The sequence below is a fragment of the Neoarius graeffei genome, chromosome 13 (genome assembly GCF_027579695.1).
Source record: "Neoarius graeffei isolate fNeoGra1 chromosome 13, fNeoGra1.pri, whole genome shotgun sequence".
Taxonomy (NCBI): Eukaryota; Metazoa; Chordata; class Actinopteri; order Siluriformes; family Ariidae; genus Neoarius; species Neoarius graeffei.
The window spans coordinates 70,792,111-70,811,127 of NC_083581.1; the positions used below are offsets into that span (position 1 = coordinate 70,792,111).

Below are 19,017 nucleotides of genomic sequence, written 5' to 3' on the forward strand. Positions count from 1 at the left end.
GATGAGATGTTCCATATGTTGTTTCACAGTTTTGATGTCTTCAGTATTGTTCTACAATGTCGAAAATAGTCAAAATAGAAATTGAAAAAGCGCCGAATTAGAAAGCATGTCCAAACTTTTGACTGGTACTGTAAATGTCACAAACAGAACTCTGATTCTTCTTACTTTGACTTCAGGGATATGCACATGGGCCAACAGTTTGTACGTATTCCAGTTATTCTCAAAGCTCCTGAACACAGAAATGTTATTGTGTCACTGTATAAAGCCAAAAAAGATCATTTAAAAAAAAAAGCAAATCCTTTATAAAAACATGAAACTATCACTCAACGACAAACAGAACCAACCCTCGAGTGAAATGCCTGGAGCCAAGGAGCTAAAGTCAAACACATACCTTCCTCTGAGTTTCAAAGCATCCTCATATCTTTTCTCTTGCATAGCAATGGTAACATCCTTGGTCTGTTGGAGAGAGTAAAAAACACCTTAATCACGTTCATGGCTCCACTGTTTATAAACAGAGACCAGAATTCATCATTATTTGTTCTCAACATTTATGAAAATGCTTTAACTATATTTTGTTCGTTGATGAGGATTTTATTCATGGATTGAATGAACATTACTTAATGCAGGTGTGTTTTGTTAACATTAAAGCAAATAGTAGGTGTTAACTTTCTGTTTTGAGATTATTTATGGTTTAATATTGAAGTTTTTGCTTTGTTAATATTAATGAATGCAGTAAACTGATGTTAGATTATTCAATCAGAATTTCTTGATCTGAAACCGACAAGTTATGATCAGGGTAAAGTGCACGTTCATCTACTGAGAAGGGGCATTTTGTGTAAGGTGCTGTAGTTTTAGACTTCATAAATGGCAAAAGTGGGAACTACAAGAGCTGTAGGGATATGCTGTTTGAAAAAACAACAACAAGAGAATTATTAATAAAAGTTATTTTAGAAATACAGGGGATCGACTGAATATTTAACCCATTTATCCCTTTAGTAATACTGTATGTGTGAATATGAAAAACAGAATAATAGGCTTGAGAGGTTAATCATGCTGCTATATGAATTAGTCTACAGTGGTGCTTGAAAGTTTGTGAACCCTTTAGAATTTTCTATATTTCTGCATAAATATGACCTAAAACATCATCAGATTTTCACACAAGTCCTAAAAGTAGATAAAGAGAACCCAGTTAAACAAATGAGACAAAAATATTATACTTGGTCATTTATTTATTGAGGAAAATGATCCAATATTACATATCTGTGAGTGGCAAAAGTATGTGAACCTCCAGGATTAGCAGTCAATTTGAAGGTGAAATTAGAGTCAGGTGTTTTCAATCAATGGGCCGACAATCAGGTGTGAGTGGGCACCCTGTTTTATTTAAAGAACAGGGATCTATCAAAGTCTGATCTTCACAACATGTCTGTGGAAGTGTATCATGGCATGACAAAGAAGATTTCTGAGGACCTGAGACAAAGCGTTGTTGATGCTCATCAGGGTGGAAAAGGTTACAAAACCATCTCTAAAGAGTTTGGACTCCACCAATCCACAGTCAGACAGATTGTGTACAAATGGAGGAAATTCAAGACCATTGTTACCCTCCACAGGAGTAGTCGACCAACAAAGATCACTCCAAGAGCAAGGCGTGTAATAGTCGGCGAGGTCACAAAGGACCCCAGGGTAACTTCTAAGCAACTGAAGGCCTCTCTCACGTTGGCTAATGTGAATGTTCATGAGTCCACCATCAGGAGAACACTGAACAACAATGGTGTGCATGGCAGGGTTGCAAGAAGAAAGCCACTGCTCTCCAAAAATCATATTGCTGCTCGTCTGCAGTTTGCTAAAGATCACGTGGACAAGCCAGAAGGCTATTGGAAAAATGTTTTGTGGATAGATGAGACCAAAATAGAACTTTTGGTTTAAATGAGAAGCATTATGTTTGGAGAAAGGAAAACACTGCATTCCAGCAGAAGAACCTTATCCATCTGTGAAACATGGTGGTGGTAGTATCATGGTTTGGGCCTGTTTTGCTGCATCTGGGCCAGGATGGCTTGCCATCATTGATGGAGCAATGAATTCTGAATTATACCAGCAAATTCTAAAGGAAAATGTCAGGACATCTGTCCATGAACTGAATCTCAAGAGAAGGTGGGTCATGCAGCAAGACAACGACCCTAAGCACACAAGTCGTTCTACCAAAGAATGGTTAAAGAAGAATAAAGTTAATGTTTTGGAATGGCCAAGTCAAAGTCCTGACCTTAATCCAATCGAAATGCTGTGGAAGGACCAGAAGCGAGCAGTTCATGTGAGGAAACCCACCAACATCCCAGAGTTGAAGCTGTTCTGTACGGAGGAATGGGCTAAAATTCCTCCAAGCCGGTGTGCAGGACTGATCAACAGTTACCGGAAATGTTTAGTTGCAGTTATTGCTGCACAAGGGGGTCACACCAGATACTGAAAGCAAAGGTTCACATACTTTTGCCACTCACAGATATGTATTAGATCATTTTCCTCAATAAATAAATGACCAAGTATAATATTTTTGTCTCATTTTTTAAACTGGGTTCTCTTTATCTACTTTTAGGACTTGTGTGAAAATCTGATGTTGTTTTAGGTCATATTTATGCAGAAATATAGAAAATTCTAAAGGGTTCACAAACTTTCAAGCACCACTGTGTAACATTTCTAAGTTCATATGGATTTTCCTGCACTGCCCGATTTTTGATGTCCACCAGGGTAAGACTGTTGCATCTCACATCATCCGAACCTGCTGATTCTATTTACACCTCAGTCACTGAAAGTACGTACCACTTGTACACACTCCATCAGGGGCAATCTGACTGCTTGATTCCCTGAAAGTGAGACCACACAAGCTGGTGTGTCAGGAGTGGCCTCCAGCAGGGCCATCACAGCCTCCACACCCATCCTGCTGCCCTGTTACATTTGGACGGATGGATGGGTGCACACACACGCATGCAAACACACACACACACACACACACACACACACACACACACACACACACACACACACACACACACGGAAAAAAGAGACCCTTAAGTAAATTAAAACACTGCAAGTACAATGCTAGACAATACATAATGTGAATGAAACCTGAAAATTATCCAAAAAAACCCCAAAACCCACCAGGATCCTGTCGAAGGCTGAAGGAGTGCCTCCTCGCTGTACATGGCCTAGGATAGTGGCACGGGTGTCATAACTCAGCTTCTTAGTTACTAACTACACATAGAGACAAAACAATATGAAAGAGGGAATTCCAATGCATCACGCATGGTTAGATCTAATACAGGCTCTATAATGAGGAATAAAGATCCTGTAGTAGTTTATATTTAATGTATATATTCACAGATTTAATGGTTGTGGTTCTTTCTAGTGTGGGTTTAAATCAGGTACAAATCTGATGGTTAGCTATTTACCGCTTTGATCTGATCACAAGTAATGGGCTTGCCAGTCCGATCCATGGCTCCCTCAGCCACAATGATCACATTCAGACGAGATCCTCTGTTTCTGGTCTAAGAGGAATTGTATAACATGCATGAAATAGCAGCAAATACAGTTAGGTACTCATCTCATCTCATTATCTCTCGCCGCTTTATCCTGTTCTACAGGGTCGCAGGCAAGCTGGAGCCTATCCCAGCTGACTACGGGCGAAAGGCGGGGTACACCCTGGACAAGTCGCCAGGTCATCACAGGGCTGACACATAGACACAGACAACCATTCACACTCACATTCACACCTACGGTCAATTTAGAGTCACCAGTTAACCTAACCTGCATGTCTTTGGACTGTGGGGGAAACCGGAGCACCCGGAGGAAACCCATGCGGACACGGGGAGAACATGCAAACTCCACACAAAAAGGCCCTCGCCGGCCACGGGGCTCGAACCCAGGACCTTCTTGCTGTGAGGCGACAGCGCTAACAGTTAGGTACTTTCGGTAGGTATGAGAAAATACTGGAACATACATTTACATAATGTGCATGTGGTAACCTGGGGAATCCTTCACATGGTGAAATTCTGACATTTTCTACTTAATAAAACATCCTCTATGAATGTTATGGAACCTGAAGGCCTTCCTGAACCGAAATATGTCTCTTCTGCATTTATATCAATCACAAGTAAAGTTATGGTCAAGTCTGGTTACCAAGAAAAGTCAAAAAGGAGAAAAGCACATTTAAAGACTCCACACCAACACACTGATGCATTGAAACAACTACTATGTATTGATTATCATCATCATCATCATCATCATCATCATCATCATCAATGCAGCCTCAGCTGAGCCATACACCTGGTGGCCCAGTCATTACAATTGTTGATGCATGATATTAGTTCAGAAAGACTCTGAGCCCCAGTGTCCCTCATTAGTGTGTCTAGAAAGGTGGCTGGAGGGCGGCCCCTCCTCAAATGACCATGGGTTGGGCACCACAGCACCAGCTGACTTGTGGGAAGGTCAGGGTGGCAAGAGCAATGACCAACAAGGCCAAGCCTCCTGTAGCCAATCTTGTCTGAGATACGGGGGATGTCACCACACAGCTCCAAATTGGTGATATGGTCTCTCCTGCTGATGTTAAGTACCCTACAGAGTATGCGCGTGTTGGTGGCATTTAGGAATTTCTCCAATGCAGTTGTGAGAGTCCAGTCCTCGCAACCATAAAGTAAAACAGATTCAGCAGTAGCTGAGAAGAAACAAAGCTTTAGCTGTCTAGATAGATTTGATTGCCAAACATCCATTATGCTGTTGAGTGCTTTCCAAGCTAGGCCTTTCCTCACCTTAATGTCCATCTCAGGCAAGTTCACCTACAAGCCAAGGTACTTGAAATCAAAACATTGACCTTGGCAGGAGCAAAGTAGTATGTTGCTTGGAGTGCTACAGACTAAAACTATTGATTAAATTAGCATTTAATTTACCGTATCTATGACCATGAAAACTATTTCTATATTTATATGCACCATTATTCATAGCTTGAAGCCATTTTTGCAACCATGTTTAACTGGCTCCTTGCAGTTTGCTTATCAGGAGGAGGTGGGTGTGGAAGATGCCATACTTTATTTGCTACACAGGGCTTACCCTTACCTGGACAACAAGAGTAGCGATGCTCTGAGGATCATGTTCTTTGATTTCTCCACCACATTCAACACCATCCTGCCCCTACTACTGAGAGACAAGCTGACAGAGATGAGGGTGGACTCACACCTGGTGTCCTGGATAATGGACTACCTCATGGGGAGACCACAATATATCAGGCTGAGGGACTATGACTCTGAGACTGTGGTCTGTGGCACTGGTGCATCACAAGGGACCATGCTTTTGCCTGTCTTGTTCACCCTTTACACTTCTGACTTCAAATACACCCCGAGTCATGCCACATGCGGACGTTCTCAGATGACACTGCAGTTGTGGGGTGTATTCAGAGTAGACAGAAAAGGAAGTACAGGAGCCTGGTGGAGGACTTTGTGACATGGTGTAGGTAAAACCATCTGAATCTGAACATCTCCAAGACCAAAGAGATGATGGTGGACTTCTGGAGGACCAGGCCTCCTCCGTAGCCAGTCTCCACTGACGGGGACAATGTGGAGTTAGCCAGGATCTACAAGTACCTGGGGCTGCAATTGGATGATAGACTGGACTGGTCAGGAAACACTGATGCACTTTATAGGAAGGGGCAAACCCAGCTCTATTTTCTGAGAAGGCTGGGGTCCTTCAACATCTCATCTCATCTTATCATCTCTAGCCGCTTTATCCTGTTCTACAGGGTCGCAGGTAAGCTGGAACCTATCCCAGCTGACTACGGGCGAAAGGCGGGGTACACCCTGGACAAGTCGCCAGGTCATCACAGGGCTGACACATAGACACAGACAACCATTCACACTCACATTCACACCTACGGTCAATTTAGAGTCACCAGTTAACCTAACCTGCATGTCTTTGGACTGTGGGGGAAACCGGAGCACCCGGAGGAAACCCACGCGGACACGGGGAGAACATGCAAACTCCGCACAGAAAGGCCCTAGTCAGCCACACGGTGCTCGAACCCAGACCTTCTTGCTGTGAGGCGACAGTGCTAACCACTACACCACCGTGCTGCTCGTCCTTCAACATCTGTTGGAAATTCTGCTGATGTTTTATCAAGTCAAGTCAAGTTTATTTTTATAGCGCTTTTAGCAATAGACATTGTCGCAAAGCAGCTTTACAGAATTTTAATTACTTTAAACATAAGCTAATTTTATCCCTAATCGATCCCCAATGAGCAAGCCTGTGGCGACAGTGGCAAGGAAAAACTCCCTCAAGATGGCACGAGGAAGAAACCTCAAGAGGAACCAGACTCAAAAGGGAACTCATCCTTATTTGGGTGATGACAGACAGTTTTAACATGAAGTCTATTTCGTTGATGTTATCAGTCAGTTGTCGCCAGCGTTCTCTGTGGTGTGTGTGTATGTATATACATACATCCATCAGCCTCCTGCACAAGTGTTCTTCCCATCCATCATCTGGGGGCATCTCTGGAATAAACACCCAGTCAGCACCACATGCCAATGCAGTAACCAGGGCGAGATAACTGAGACAAAACACACATACACAATACACGGGATTTAGAATTAATTTTCTTCTGGTCATAATCACAGAGAATATCATCGATTCATTTCTTTCTGTGCTCTTACCCACAATGCCTTCCCATGACCTCCAGAATGAAGGCACGTTGGTGACTATGAATGAGATCAAAACCAAAGAAACAATTACAATCACAAAAACGTCAGATGCAAAATGAATACCTCAAGGTAATTAAAAGAAGGACATGGATGGTAGGGATGGTCATAGTTTTTCTGTAGAACCACCCATAGCCTACCTCTGAGCTGTAGTGGTGATGCTGTCCACCACCTCCATGATGCGATGAAGAGCAGAGTCTGTGCCAATGGTCATGTCTGTTCCACAGAAGTCATTATCGATGGATCCAACCATGCCCACGATGTTAAGATGCGACGCTGACTGGGCCTCTTCTTTCATGAGCTTGCCTGAAGGAGAATCAGAAATGAGCTTTCTGTAGCCTTCACATGCCTACCACCAAAGTACTTGGGAGAAAATACAGTAGCATGTATAAGTATTCACCCCCCCTGAACTGTCCCATGTTTTGTGTTACAACCTGGAACTGAAATTGACTCAATGTGATTTTTATGTCATGAATCTACCCATAGTCTCGTCTCATCTCGTCTTATTATCTCTAGCCACTTTATCCTGTTCTACAGGGTCGCAGGCAAGCTGGAGCCTATCCCAGCTGACTACGGGCGAAAGGCTGGGTACACCCTGGACAAGTCGCCAGGTCATCACAGGGCTGACACATAGACACAGACAACCATTCACACTCACATTCACACCTACGGTCAATTTAGAGTCACCAGTTAACCTAACCTGCATGTCTTTGGACTGTGGGGGAAACCGGAGCACCCGGAGGAAAACCCACACGGACACGGGGAGAACATGCAAACTCCGCACAGAAAGGCCCTCACCGGCCACGGGGCTCGAACCTGGACCTTCTTGCTGTGAGGCGACAGCGCTGACCACTACATCACCATGCCGCCCCTACCCATAGTCATGAATAATAATCATATGAGCCATAACCATGAATAGACCATAATATTGAAGTGGGAATATCTCATCTCATCTCATTATCTCTAGCCGCTTTATCCTTCTACAGGGTCGCAGGCAAGCTGGAGCCTATCCCAGCTGACTATGGGCAGAAGGCGGGGTACACCCTGGACAAGTCGCCAGGTCATCACAGGGCTGACACATAGACACAGACAACCATTCACACTCACATTCACACCTACGCTCAATTTAGAGTCACCAGTTAACCTTACCTGCATGTCTTTGGACTGTGGGGGAAACCGGAGCACCTGGAGGAAACCCACGCGGACACGGGGAGAACATGCAAACTCCACACAGAAAGGCCCTCGCCGGCCCCGGGGCTCGAACCCAGGACCTTCTTGCTGTGAGGCGACAGCGCTGACCACTACATCACCATGCCGCCCCTACCCATAGTCATGAATAATAATCATATGAGCCATAACCATGAATAGACCATAATATTGAAGTGGGAATATAAAAAATATATATATATATATATATATATATATATATATATGGTGTAAGTGGTTAGCACGGTCCCCTCACAGCAAGAAGATTCCAGCTTCGAACCCAGCGGCCGGCGAGGGCCTTTCTGTGTGGAGTTTGCATGTTCTCCCCATGTCTGCGTGGGTTTCCTCCGGGTGCTCCGGTTTCTCCCACAATCCAAAGACATGCAGTTAGGTTGACGTGGGACGGCCTTGGGCTGAGGTGCCCTTGAGCAAGGTACCGAACCCCTGACTGCTCCCCGGGGGCTCTGGTGTGGCTGCTCACTGCTCTGAGTGTGTGTGTGTGTGTTCACTGCTTCAGATGGGTTAAATGCAGAAGATGAATTTCACTGTGCTTGAAGTGTGCATGTGACAAAGATTTCTTTCTTTTTCTTTCTTTATACACACATACATACACACACACACAATATAAAAGTTGTGATGCCACAAGTATTAGCACCCCATTGCTGAGAAACCCTGCTAAGTTACTTCTGGTGCAACCAGTTCTCTTCAAAAGTCACATGATGGAACTGGAGTGTATCTGTGTGCAATTAAAGTGTGATAAGAGCTCAATATACACAGATCTATTCCATGGAGAACCCAGAATTTGATAGAAAACAAATTAGTTGGAAATTGGCAAATTACCAATTTGGGAGAAAATGGTGTAAAAATAATAAAATAAACTAAAATAAATAAATAGATTGGGACAAACTTCTGGTAAAGTGTAATTCAAACTCTGGGAAAATCATTTGCCACTTTACAACTAGACAGCCTTTCAATTTCATAAAATCTGTGAAATTTAGTTCATTTTGAAATTTGGTCATTGTGATACATGTTAATTTCTGTAATATCTCATCTCATCTCATTATCTCTAGCCGCTTTATCCTGTTCTACAGGGTCGCAGGCAAGCTGGAGCCTATCCCAGCTGACTACGGGCGAAAGGCGGGGTACACCCTGGACAAGTCGCCAGGTCATCACAGGGCTGACACATAGACACAGACAACCATTCACACTCACATTCACACCTACGGTCAATTTAGAGTCACCGGTTAACCTAACCTGCATGTCTTTGGACTGTGGGGGAAACCGGAGCACCCGGAGGAAACCCACGCGGACACGGGGAGAACATGCAAACTCCACACAGAAAGGCCCTCGCCGGCCCCGGGGCTCGAACCCAGGACCTTCTTGCTGTGAGGCGACAGCGCTAACCACTACACCACCGTGCCGCCCATTTCTGTAATATCTCACAGAATATCAGGCCATTCTGTGGCTAGGAAGTTATTTAATTTGAGGGGATTCCTGAGCAAATAATGTGCATGAAATCGCTCACTTCACGCAGTCAAGCAGACAGAGGAAGTCTGTGTACGCATGCACAGGTTTACCTTCTTCTTTTTCTTTTTTTTTGTCACACCGAGGTGCTTGCTGATCGCTGATATTTATTAGTTTGGTCCTGCGTTTCCTTTCCTTTGTATATAACAATGTATTTTCTTCTCGCTTTCCGTTACTGTGGTCAGTTTTTCACGTTTCATTCGCACACTCGCATCTTCCATTTTTCCCTCCTGTTTCGAATTTGTATCCCACAATGTCTTGCGCGAACAGGGAAAGCCCACCACGTGACGCATGACATAGTATCCTGAATTGTGTCATAGTGAAGCAGGAAAAAATAGCGGAGAATTTAGGGCCACGTGGCCTTAAATTCAGTAATTGTTCTATTAAAAAAAACTAACAAAATTGGAAGTCTGTGATTCGAATTCAGTAGCTTTCACTCCACTAAACAAAAATAATTAGGTGTCTGGGAAAATTATTTTTATGACCTAAACTTGAAAAATCTGAAGCGTAGTCTCCCTTTAATTGTAGATAGGTGGGTTTCACACCATTGGAGGTAAATATTTATGCAGTGACTTCAATATTATGGGACTCATGACATACAGGCTAATCCCAATTAATTCCAGGATGTAACATATGTTGAAAAGTTCAAGGGGGTGAATACTTATGCAAGGTACTGAAAACCTAAACGAGAGCCCAGTGCAGAAGGGCTTTGGAGACTCACCTGTACTGACCAGGTGCCCCAGTAATTCACTCCACTCTGTGCGGAACTGATTGGCTCCAGTCAAACTCCCATCTCCACCAATAACACACAGGTTAGTGATGCCCCTTTTGACCAGGTTGTACGCAGCCTTTATGCGGCCCTCCTTTGTCTGGAAATCTTTACAGCGAGCACTACCGATGACTGTGCCCCCCTAAAATGTATCCATGCACGGAGATGATATAATTTTTACAAGTTATATGATAAACAAAATTATTATATAAAGATAGCGACTCACCAACTGGAGCATCATGGACACACTCTCCCATGTAGCTGGGCGGATATTATCGCCCCCATCAACCAGCCCCTGGTAGCCCTGCAGCAAAGGTGAGACCCAACTAAGATCAAACAACCATAGATTTCAACATTCGAAGCATTTAAAGTTCCGAGGCTGCCTCAGTTATTTATTTAATCCACCACATTATCTCGTAAACACAACAGATCATGACCAATTGCACGGCATGTTATATCATGTTTACAGTGCTGCATTTATTCCTGACCTCATGAACGAAGAAGACTTTAGCTCCGGTGTACAGGCCCACTCTGACTGTAGCCCTCACTGCAGCATTCATTCCTGAAAACAGATAGAAATTGTGAGCTTAATACAGAATATTCATCGTCAGAATAATGAGTCCAGATCATATTACATTACATTACAAAGCATTTAGCAGACGCTCTTATCCAGAGTGATGTCCAACAAGCGCAAAAGTCAGGTACAAGAAATGCTGAACTTCTAGACAAGAAAGTTCTAGTACCCAGTGATGGGAATAACGGCGTTAGAAATAAACGGCGTTACTAACGGCGTTACTTTTTTTAGTAACGAGTAATCTAACTAATTACTTTTTACATCGTTATAACGCCGTTCCCGTTACTTACAATAAAATACTATGCGTTACTTTATTAAAGCTGTTCTCATCTGCCACGCTGCTCGTTCAGCCTTTCTTTACTCTGCTTTCGTGTGGGGCGGGGAGACACGAGACAACGGCACAGTAAGCCAATCAGAGTAGATTTGGACAACATACATAGGTAGGCCACGCCTACTGCACTACTGCGCGCTCTTTCAATCGGAAGACCCAGCGATGGCGAGCGGTCAGCCCAGCACTGCGCTTTCACACTGGAAATACAGCCAGGACTTTTCATTACTTGAAATAAAAGGCAAGAGTGTTTACGTGCAATGCACATTATGTCGAGGAACAAAGCGTTTGTCCTTGTCAGTGGCCAGTAATTAGTAACATAATTTTAATAACTACAAAAATATATTACATTTGATAGATGTCTTATCTCACATTGTCCCACAAAAATATTAATATAGTGTAGATAACATTATTAATTGGTTCTGTTAAGTGTCCATTTCAGTCATTAAACACATTTAACATTCACTTTTATTATGATTACACTAATTGAATTTGATTTTTTTTGAGGGGGAACAAAATGTAACGGAATAATTACTTTCCCTGGTAATTAGTTACTTTTATGACAAAGTAACTCCGTTACTAACTCAGTTACTTTTTGGGAAAAGTAACTAGTAACTATAACTAATTACTTTTTGAAAGTAACGTGCCCAACACTGCTAGTACCAAGTGAACAAGTTACAGAATAACACCTCATGTAATATTTTGTTGACGTACCAATACTCAGCAAAACTCGGTGCTACGCGCCTCGTCGGCTATCAGCTCATGTACGACTCGATTTCATGGAATAACTTAAATATACAGCTCATAGATTCATCAGTTTTATGTATATCCAGTTGAGTGCAAAACTTTGCACACCCCATGGTTTCTGAGTGAAATAAGACGAGCCATTTTACGATTGATCAACAAGAGACATAACTGAACTGAGTGTTCCCTGCAATAAGTCAGAATGTTAGGCAAAATCAATGGAAATAGTCTCCAGAATTGATTTAAGAAAGTAAGTCTGTGGTAAATCATAGTTATAACTGGCAAAGCTTGACCAAGCAGATCTGTCAGAAAAATGTCTCCTTTATTCAGTTTTGAAGGTTTAACTCTGCACTTAACTGTATTATGTTTATGGGCAAATGTCTTGTCCATGAATTATATGTTTTATGAAACAGGTAGTATAAGATAGCGATATGATTACACATAATTTTAATTAATTTATACAGTAGACCCAATCAGTGCACGTCATTGACACCATGGCACAACATTTATTTGACAAAGAAAATGAAACTGGAACTCAAGCGCATGAGGTTTTGGTAGTATTTGATATAATATACACTACCATTCAAAAGTTTGGGGTCACCCAGACAATTTTGTGTTTTCCATGAAAAGTCACACTTTTATTTACCACCATAAGTTGTAAAATGAATAGAAAAATATAGTCAAGACATTTTTCTGGCCATTTTGAGCATTTAATCGACCCCACAAATGTGATGCTCCAGAAACTCAATCTGCTCAAAGGAAGGTCAGTTTTATAGCTTCTCTAAAGAGCTAAACTGTTTTCAGCTGTGCTAACATGATTGTACAAGGGTTTTCTAATCATCCATTAGCCTTCTGAGGCAATGAGCAAACACATTGTACCATTAGAACACTGGAGTGAGAGTTGCTGGAAATGGGCCTCTATACACCTATGGAGATATTGCACCAAAAACCAGACATTTGCAGCTAGAATAGTCATTTACCACATTAGCAATGTATAGAGTGGATTTCTGATTAGTTTAAAGTGATCTTCATTGAAAAGAACAGTGCTTTTCTTTCAAAAATAAGGAAATTTCAAAGTGACCCCAAACTTTTGAACGGTAGTGTATTTAAGCATGGGCGGCACGGTGGTGTTTTAGCGCTGTCGCCTCACAGCAAGAAGGTCTGGGTTCGAGCCCCGTGGCCGGCGAGGGCCTTTCTGTACGGAGTTTGCATGTTCTCCCCGTGTCCGCGTGGGTTTCCTCCGGGTGCTCCGGTTTCCCCCACAGTCCAAAGACATGCAGGTTAGGTTAACTGGTGACTCTAAATTGACCGTAGGTGTGAATGTGAATGGTTGTCTGTGTCTATGTGTCAGCCCTGTGATGACCTGGCGACTTGTCCAGGGTGTACCCCGCCTTTCGCCCGTAGTCAGCTGGGATAGGCTCCAGCTTGCCTGCGACCCTGTAGAACAGGATAAAGTGGCTAGAGATAATGAGATGAGATATTTAAGCATATTTGCAATATACAGTTCATTTTAATAGATGACTCTGTACACCTGTTCAATCATTCGGTTGTCCAATCAGGCAATCATGTGGCAGTAGTGCGATGCATAAGATGACACAGATGCAGGTCAAGAGCATCAGAATAGAGAAAATGGTTGTTGGATTGATTGTTGGTGCAAGACTCTGGTTTGAGTATTTCAGAGCTAATCTCTTGGGATTCTGACACGAAACAGTCTGTAGTGTTTAAACAGAAAGCTGTGAAAAACAAACAAACAAACAAACAAACGAAAAGTCATGCAGAGTATGATACTTGCGAAAATCACAAAGAAATGAACATTATGGACGATTAGGTGTTTTTACAAGATTTGACCTTGGTGACCTTAACCCACCAAAAACTAATGATGCCTTTGTGTGACCCTAGTGAGTTGTCCTGTGCATTTTGGTGAAGATTGGTCAAGAAATGACGATGCTAGAGGGGGCGGCACAGTAGTGTAGTGGTTAGCACTGTTGCCTCACAGCAAGAAGGTCCTGGGTTCGAGCCCAGTGGCCGACAAGGGCCTTTCTGTGTGGAGTTTGCACGCTCTGTGTTCATATGGGTTTGCTCCGGTTTCCCCCCCCCCAGTCCAAATAGCATGCAGGTTAGGTTAATTGGTGTCTTTAAATTGACCGTAGGTGTGAATGGGAGTGTGAATGGTTGTTCGTCTCTATGTGTCAGCCCTGTGATGACCTGGAAACTGGGGTGTACCCCGCCTCTCACCCATAGTCAGCTGGATAGGCTCCAGCTTGCCTGCGACCCTGTAGCGGCTACAGATAATGGATGGATGGATGGATGGATGGATGGATGGACGGACGACGCTAGAGCACAAACGGACAAGCGGACAGATCAACATACTTGCAAAAATCTCCGATTTTCACAAGTAACAAACAAACTCCAGTGAGCAGCCTTGCTCATGAGAGATAAGCCCTTACAAAAAAGAAGTTTATTCAAGTATGCTTCTCGTATACGTCTTTTAAACTAAAAATAACAGAGTATACTTTCAGTTTTCTTTTTATTTACTTGTCAGAGATATACTTAATAAAGTTATACACAAGTATACTTGGCTTATACTGAAAAGTATATTGAAAGGTCTAAGTATATTAAGCTTATACTTAAACTTTTGATCAAGATATACTTAACAAAAGCGTCATCTCATCTCATCTCATTATCTCTAGCCGCTTTATCCTTCTACAGGGTCGCAGGCAAGCTGGAGCCTATCCCAGCTGACTACGGGCGAAAGGCGGGGTACACCCTGGACAAGTTGCCAGGTCATCACAGGGCTGACACATAGACACAGACAACCATTCACACTCACATTCACACCTACGGTCAATTTAGAGTCACCAGTTAACCTAACCTGCATGTCTTTGGACTGTGGGGGAAACCGGAGCACCCGGAGGAAACCCACGCGGACACGGGGAGAACATGCAAACTCCACACAGAAAGGCCCTCGCCGGCCCCGGGGCTCGAACCCAGGACCTTCTTGCTGTGAGGCGACAGCGCTAACCACTACACCACCGTGCCGCCCCAAAAGCGTCATAAAGTATTAAAATATTTGTGCCTTATGTTTAAGTGGACTTGCCCTGTAGTTGTGCTTCAGCATTGTTGACTCTTAGGTATGTCTGTGGTTCCATATAAGGTTTTATTTTATTTATTTATTTTTTAAAATTTCTCCTGAGTGGGATAATTAATTATTTTTTAAAAAATTTCTTTTTCTTCAGAGCCTGGTTGTCAATTTCAGTTGTCATTGCCATGTTTTTATACTTCGGCATTTAATACAATGTTGCTTTAAATTTTGATTTTTAAAGAAAATGAATATATTCTTAATCCTGAGTATCTGTTGTTATTTTGCGAATTCTTACCTTTATAACTTCATTGTAACTTAAGGTACAAAACTCTTAAGTTGTCGATTGGTTGTATGCATGAGGTAAGGGTTAGGGCTAGAAAACTAATAGTATACCTAGAAGGGTAATTGCAGTATATAACCCCGATTCCAAAAAAGTTGGGACAAAGTACAAATTGTAAATAAAAACGGAATGCAATGATGTGGAAGTTTCAAAATTCCATATTTTATTCAGAATAGAACATAGATGACATATCAAATGTTTAAACTGAGAAAATGTATCATTTAAAGAGAAAAATTTGGTGATTTTAAATTGCATGACAAAAACACATCTCAAAAAAGTTGGGACAAGACCATGTTTCCCACTGTGAGACATCCCCTTTTCTCTTTACAACAGTCTGTAAACATCTGGGGACTGAGGAGACAAGTTGCTCAAGTTTAGGGATAGGAATGTTAACCCATTCTTGTCTAATGTAGGATTCTAGTTGCTCAACTGTCTTAGGTCTTTTTTTGTCATATCTTCCGTTTTATGATGCGCCAAATGTTTTCTATGGGTGAAAGATCTGGACTGCAGGCTGGCCAGTTCAGTACCCGGACCCTTCTTCTACGCAGCCATGATGCTGTAATTGATGCAGTATGTGGTTTGGCATTGTCATGTTGGAAAATGCAAGGTCTTCCCTGAAAGAGACGTCGTCTGGATGGGAGCATATGTTGCTCTAGAACCTGGATATACCTTTCAGCATTGATGGTGTCTTTCCAGATGTGTAAGCTGCCCATGCCACACGCACTAATGCAACCCCATACCATCAGAGATGCAGGCTTCTGAACCGAGCGCTAATAACAACTCGGGTCGTCCTTCTCCTCTTTAGTCCGAATGACACGGCGTCCCTGATTTCCATAAAGAACTTCAAATTTTGATTCGTCTGACCACAGAACAGTTTTCCACTTTGCCACAGTCCATTTTAAATGAGCCTTGGCCCAGAGAAGACGTTTGCGCTTCTGGATCATGTTTAGATACGGCTTCTTCTTTGAACTATAGAGTTTTAGCTGGCAACGGCGGATGGCACGGTGAATTGTGTTCACAGATAATGTTCTCTGGAAATATTCCTGAGCCCATTTTGTGATTTCCAATACAGAAGCATGCCTGTATGTGATGCAGTGCCGTCTAAGGGCCCGAAGATCACGGGCACCCAGTATGGTTTTCCGGCCTTGACCCTTACGCACAGAGATTCTTCCAGATTCTCTGAATATTTTGATGATATTATGCACTATAGATGATATGTTCAAACTCTTTGCAATTTTACACTGTCGAACTCCTTTCTGATATTGCTCCACTATTTGTCGGTGCAGAATTAGGGGGATTGGTGATCCTCTTCCCATCTTTACTTCTGAGAGCTGCTGCCACTCCAAGATGCTCTTTTTATACCCAGTCATGTTAATGACCTATTGCCAATTGACCTAATGAGTTGCAATTTGGTCCTCCAGCTGTTCCTTTTTTGTACCTTTAACTTTTCCAGCCTTGTATTGCCCCTGTCCCAACTTTTTTGAGATGTGTTGCTGTCATGAAATTTCAAATGAGCCAATATTTGGCATGAAATTTCAAAACATCTCACTTTCGACATTTGATATGTTGTCTATGTTCTATTGTGAATACAATATCAGTTTTTGAGAGTTGTAAATTATTGCATTCCGTTTTTATTTACAATTTGTACTTTGTACCAACTTTTTTGGAATCGGGGTTGTACTTCAAAACTAAAAAGTGGACTAGATGTATATAACCAGAAACTAATAGTATATTTCCAATATGCTGTAAAGTATACTTTTATAACTAAAACGTGGACTAGAAGTGTGTAATGAGTAAACCAATAGTATGTTTCCAGTAGACTACAAAGTATACTTTAGTAAACTAAAAAGTGGACTAGAAGTATAAAACAAGTAAACTCATAGTATATTTCCAGTATACTATGAAGTATGCTTTTGTAAACTAAAGAGTAGACTACAAGTATAGAACTAGTAAACTATTAGTATATAAGTTTACTTGTGGTATACTTGCAGTACAAAATAAAAAATACTAGTTGTATACTCAAAGTTTACTTCTCTTAGACTTAAAGTATACTTTTTATAAACTAAAAGTGGGCCAATTTAGTCCCAAGAAGTATTAGATTAGTTTGCTTACAAGTATACTGTAAGTACATTGATATCAGTATACTTGGTACACAAAAGTATACTTCAGGGAATACATGAATAAAATGAACTTGAAGTATACTTCTTTTTGATAAGGCCACAGTAACTCAAATGGTTATTTGAGTTACTGTACTCTTTATAACCGTGGTGAGCAGAAAAGCATGTCAGAATGCACATGTTGAATCTTGAAATGTATGGGCTACAACAGCAAAAGACCACATCAGGTTCCACTCTTGTCAGCCAATTTAGGGCAATTTAGGGCTAGTAATGAGGTAAAACGATTAAATAATGATGTGATTTGAAACAAGCGATGTCAACAGGTAATTGCAATCATGATTTGGTCCAAAATCAGTATCCAGGAAAGGCTTTATCTCTGAGGAGCAAAGATGGGTCAAGGATCTCCAGCTTGACAACAAATGCATGAGAAAATTATCGAAATGTTTCATGTTCCTCAAAGAAAGATTGTAAGGGATTTGGATATTTCACCGTCTACGATGTATAACATCATTAAACGATTCAGAGAATCCGTACATACATTTGTGCAAGGAGTGTAATTATCAAATGCATTCTGAAAAATGTTAGATCATGAGTCTGCGGAGACATGAGCACGACACGCTTAAGGAGGGGGCCAAGGACAAGTTATGGGATCACTTAATCCTTCTTCTATATCTCCTTCAAAGTCTGCAAAGGCCAGGAAGCATGGGCCCTGTTGTGTTAAAGGTGATGCAGCTTCTCCAGTTTCAGAAGTGAACAGCTGCTTATCCAGTGTTCCCATTACAACTTTGTGCCACTCCAGAAAAAGGTCATGGAAGCTAAATTAAGCATCGGATCACAGAGAGTCCGAGGCACAGGAGAAAAGAAGCTAGAGGCTAAATTTAAAGGTTACAGAGCATTGAAAGTAATGGCGACAAGATAAGCGGTGGCTGATGATAAGACTACTTATGATCGTAGGACAGAAGTCATTTGTTCAAGAATGTGTCAAAAATTGAACAAGTACAAAAAAAAAAGGAAAGGCATACAGGTGACACTTTTGGCGTTGTTTTGGAAGCAAATTTCTAATAACGTAGCTAATACAACACTCAGTGTAAAAATATACTAGATTAATAGTTTTTAATAATTGCCCTTTTAAATCTGCATAAAAATTCCTTCATGACAGCTGCACTTTCACTGGAACCTTTGCACAAAGGAAGTATGAAACCAACTGCGCTTACTGCAACAACAATCCATTCTCGTGTCTTGACCTACCTTGAGCATCACCTCCTGAAGTCAGGACCGCGATTGCCCGTCCGACACCCATCTTGGTGGGGTCCACTCCTGGGGCCTGTGTCTGGGACATGATAAAAAGCTGCTCCACAGAACGGAGTGGCCAGGGAAAGACAGAGCGAACCTGATGATTATGCTACCTTCCCAGGAGAAGACTCTTGTGGAGGGAAGTTTTTATAGTACAGCTTTCTGCCCCTTACCCCCTCCCCTTACACACACACACCCTCCTGCACAACTAAAGATAAGTGAGGTGTTGCTGCCTTCAATCTTAATATCCATTGCTGAATAAATCAACAGCCTTATGATCAAAACGAAAGCTTGAACAACACACGATCTACT

At 42.0% G+C, this 19,017-nt stretch overlaps 1 protein-coding gene across 1 annotated transcript in view; it reads right to left on the reverse strand.

The window, feature by feature from the left end:
* The window catches only part of pfkma (phosphofructokinase, muscle a), a 35,150-nt gene extending 16,312 nt beyond the window's left edge, over positions 1-18,838 (reverse strand). Inside the window, exons 1-12 of the mRNA XM_060938449.1 lie at positions 18,661-18,838; positions 10,716-10,789; positions 10,454-10,531; positions 10,180-10,369; positions 6,869-7,034; positions 6,684-6,728; positions 6,472-6,580; positions 3,438-3,533; positions 3,148-3,240; positions 2,809-2,934; positions 392-456; positions 166-229 (exon numbers count right to left, since the gene is read on the reverse strand). Of these exons, the coding sequence (XP_060794432.1) occupies positions 166-229; positions 392-456; positions 2,809-2,934; positions 3,148-3,240; positions 3,438-3,533; positions 6,472-6,580; positions 6,684-6,728; positions 6,869-7,034; positions 10,180-10,369; positions 10,454-10,531; positions 10,716-10,789; positions 18,661-18,751 (1,197 nt within the window). The 5' untranslated portion in view covers positions 18,752-18,838. The remainder of the gene's footprint in view (positions 1-165; positions 230-391; positions 457-2,808; positions 2,935-3,147; positions 3,241-3,437; positions 3,534-6,471; positions 6,581-6,683; positions 6,729-6,868; positions 7,035-10,179; positions 10,370-10,453; positions 10,532-10,715; positions 10,790-18,660) is intronic.
* Between the last annotated feature and the right edge of the window lie 179 nt (positions 18,839-19,017).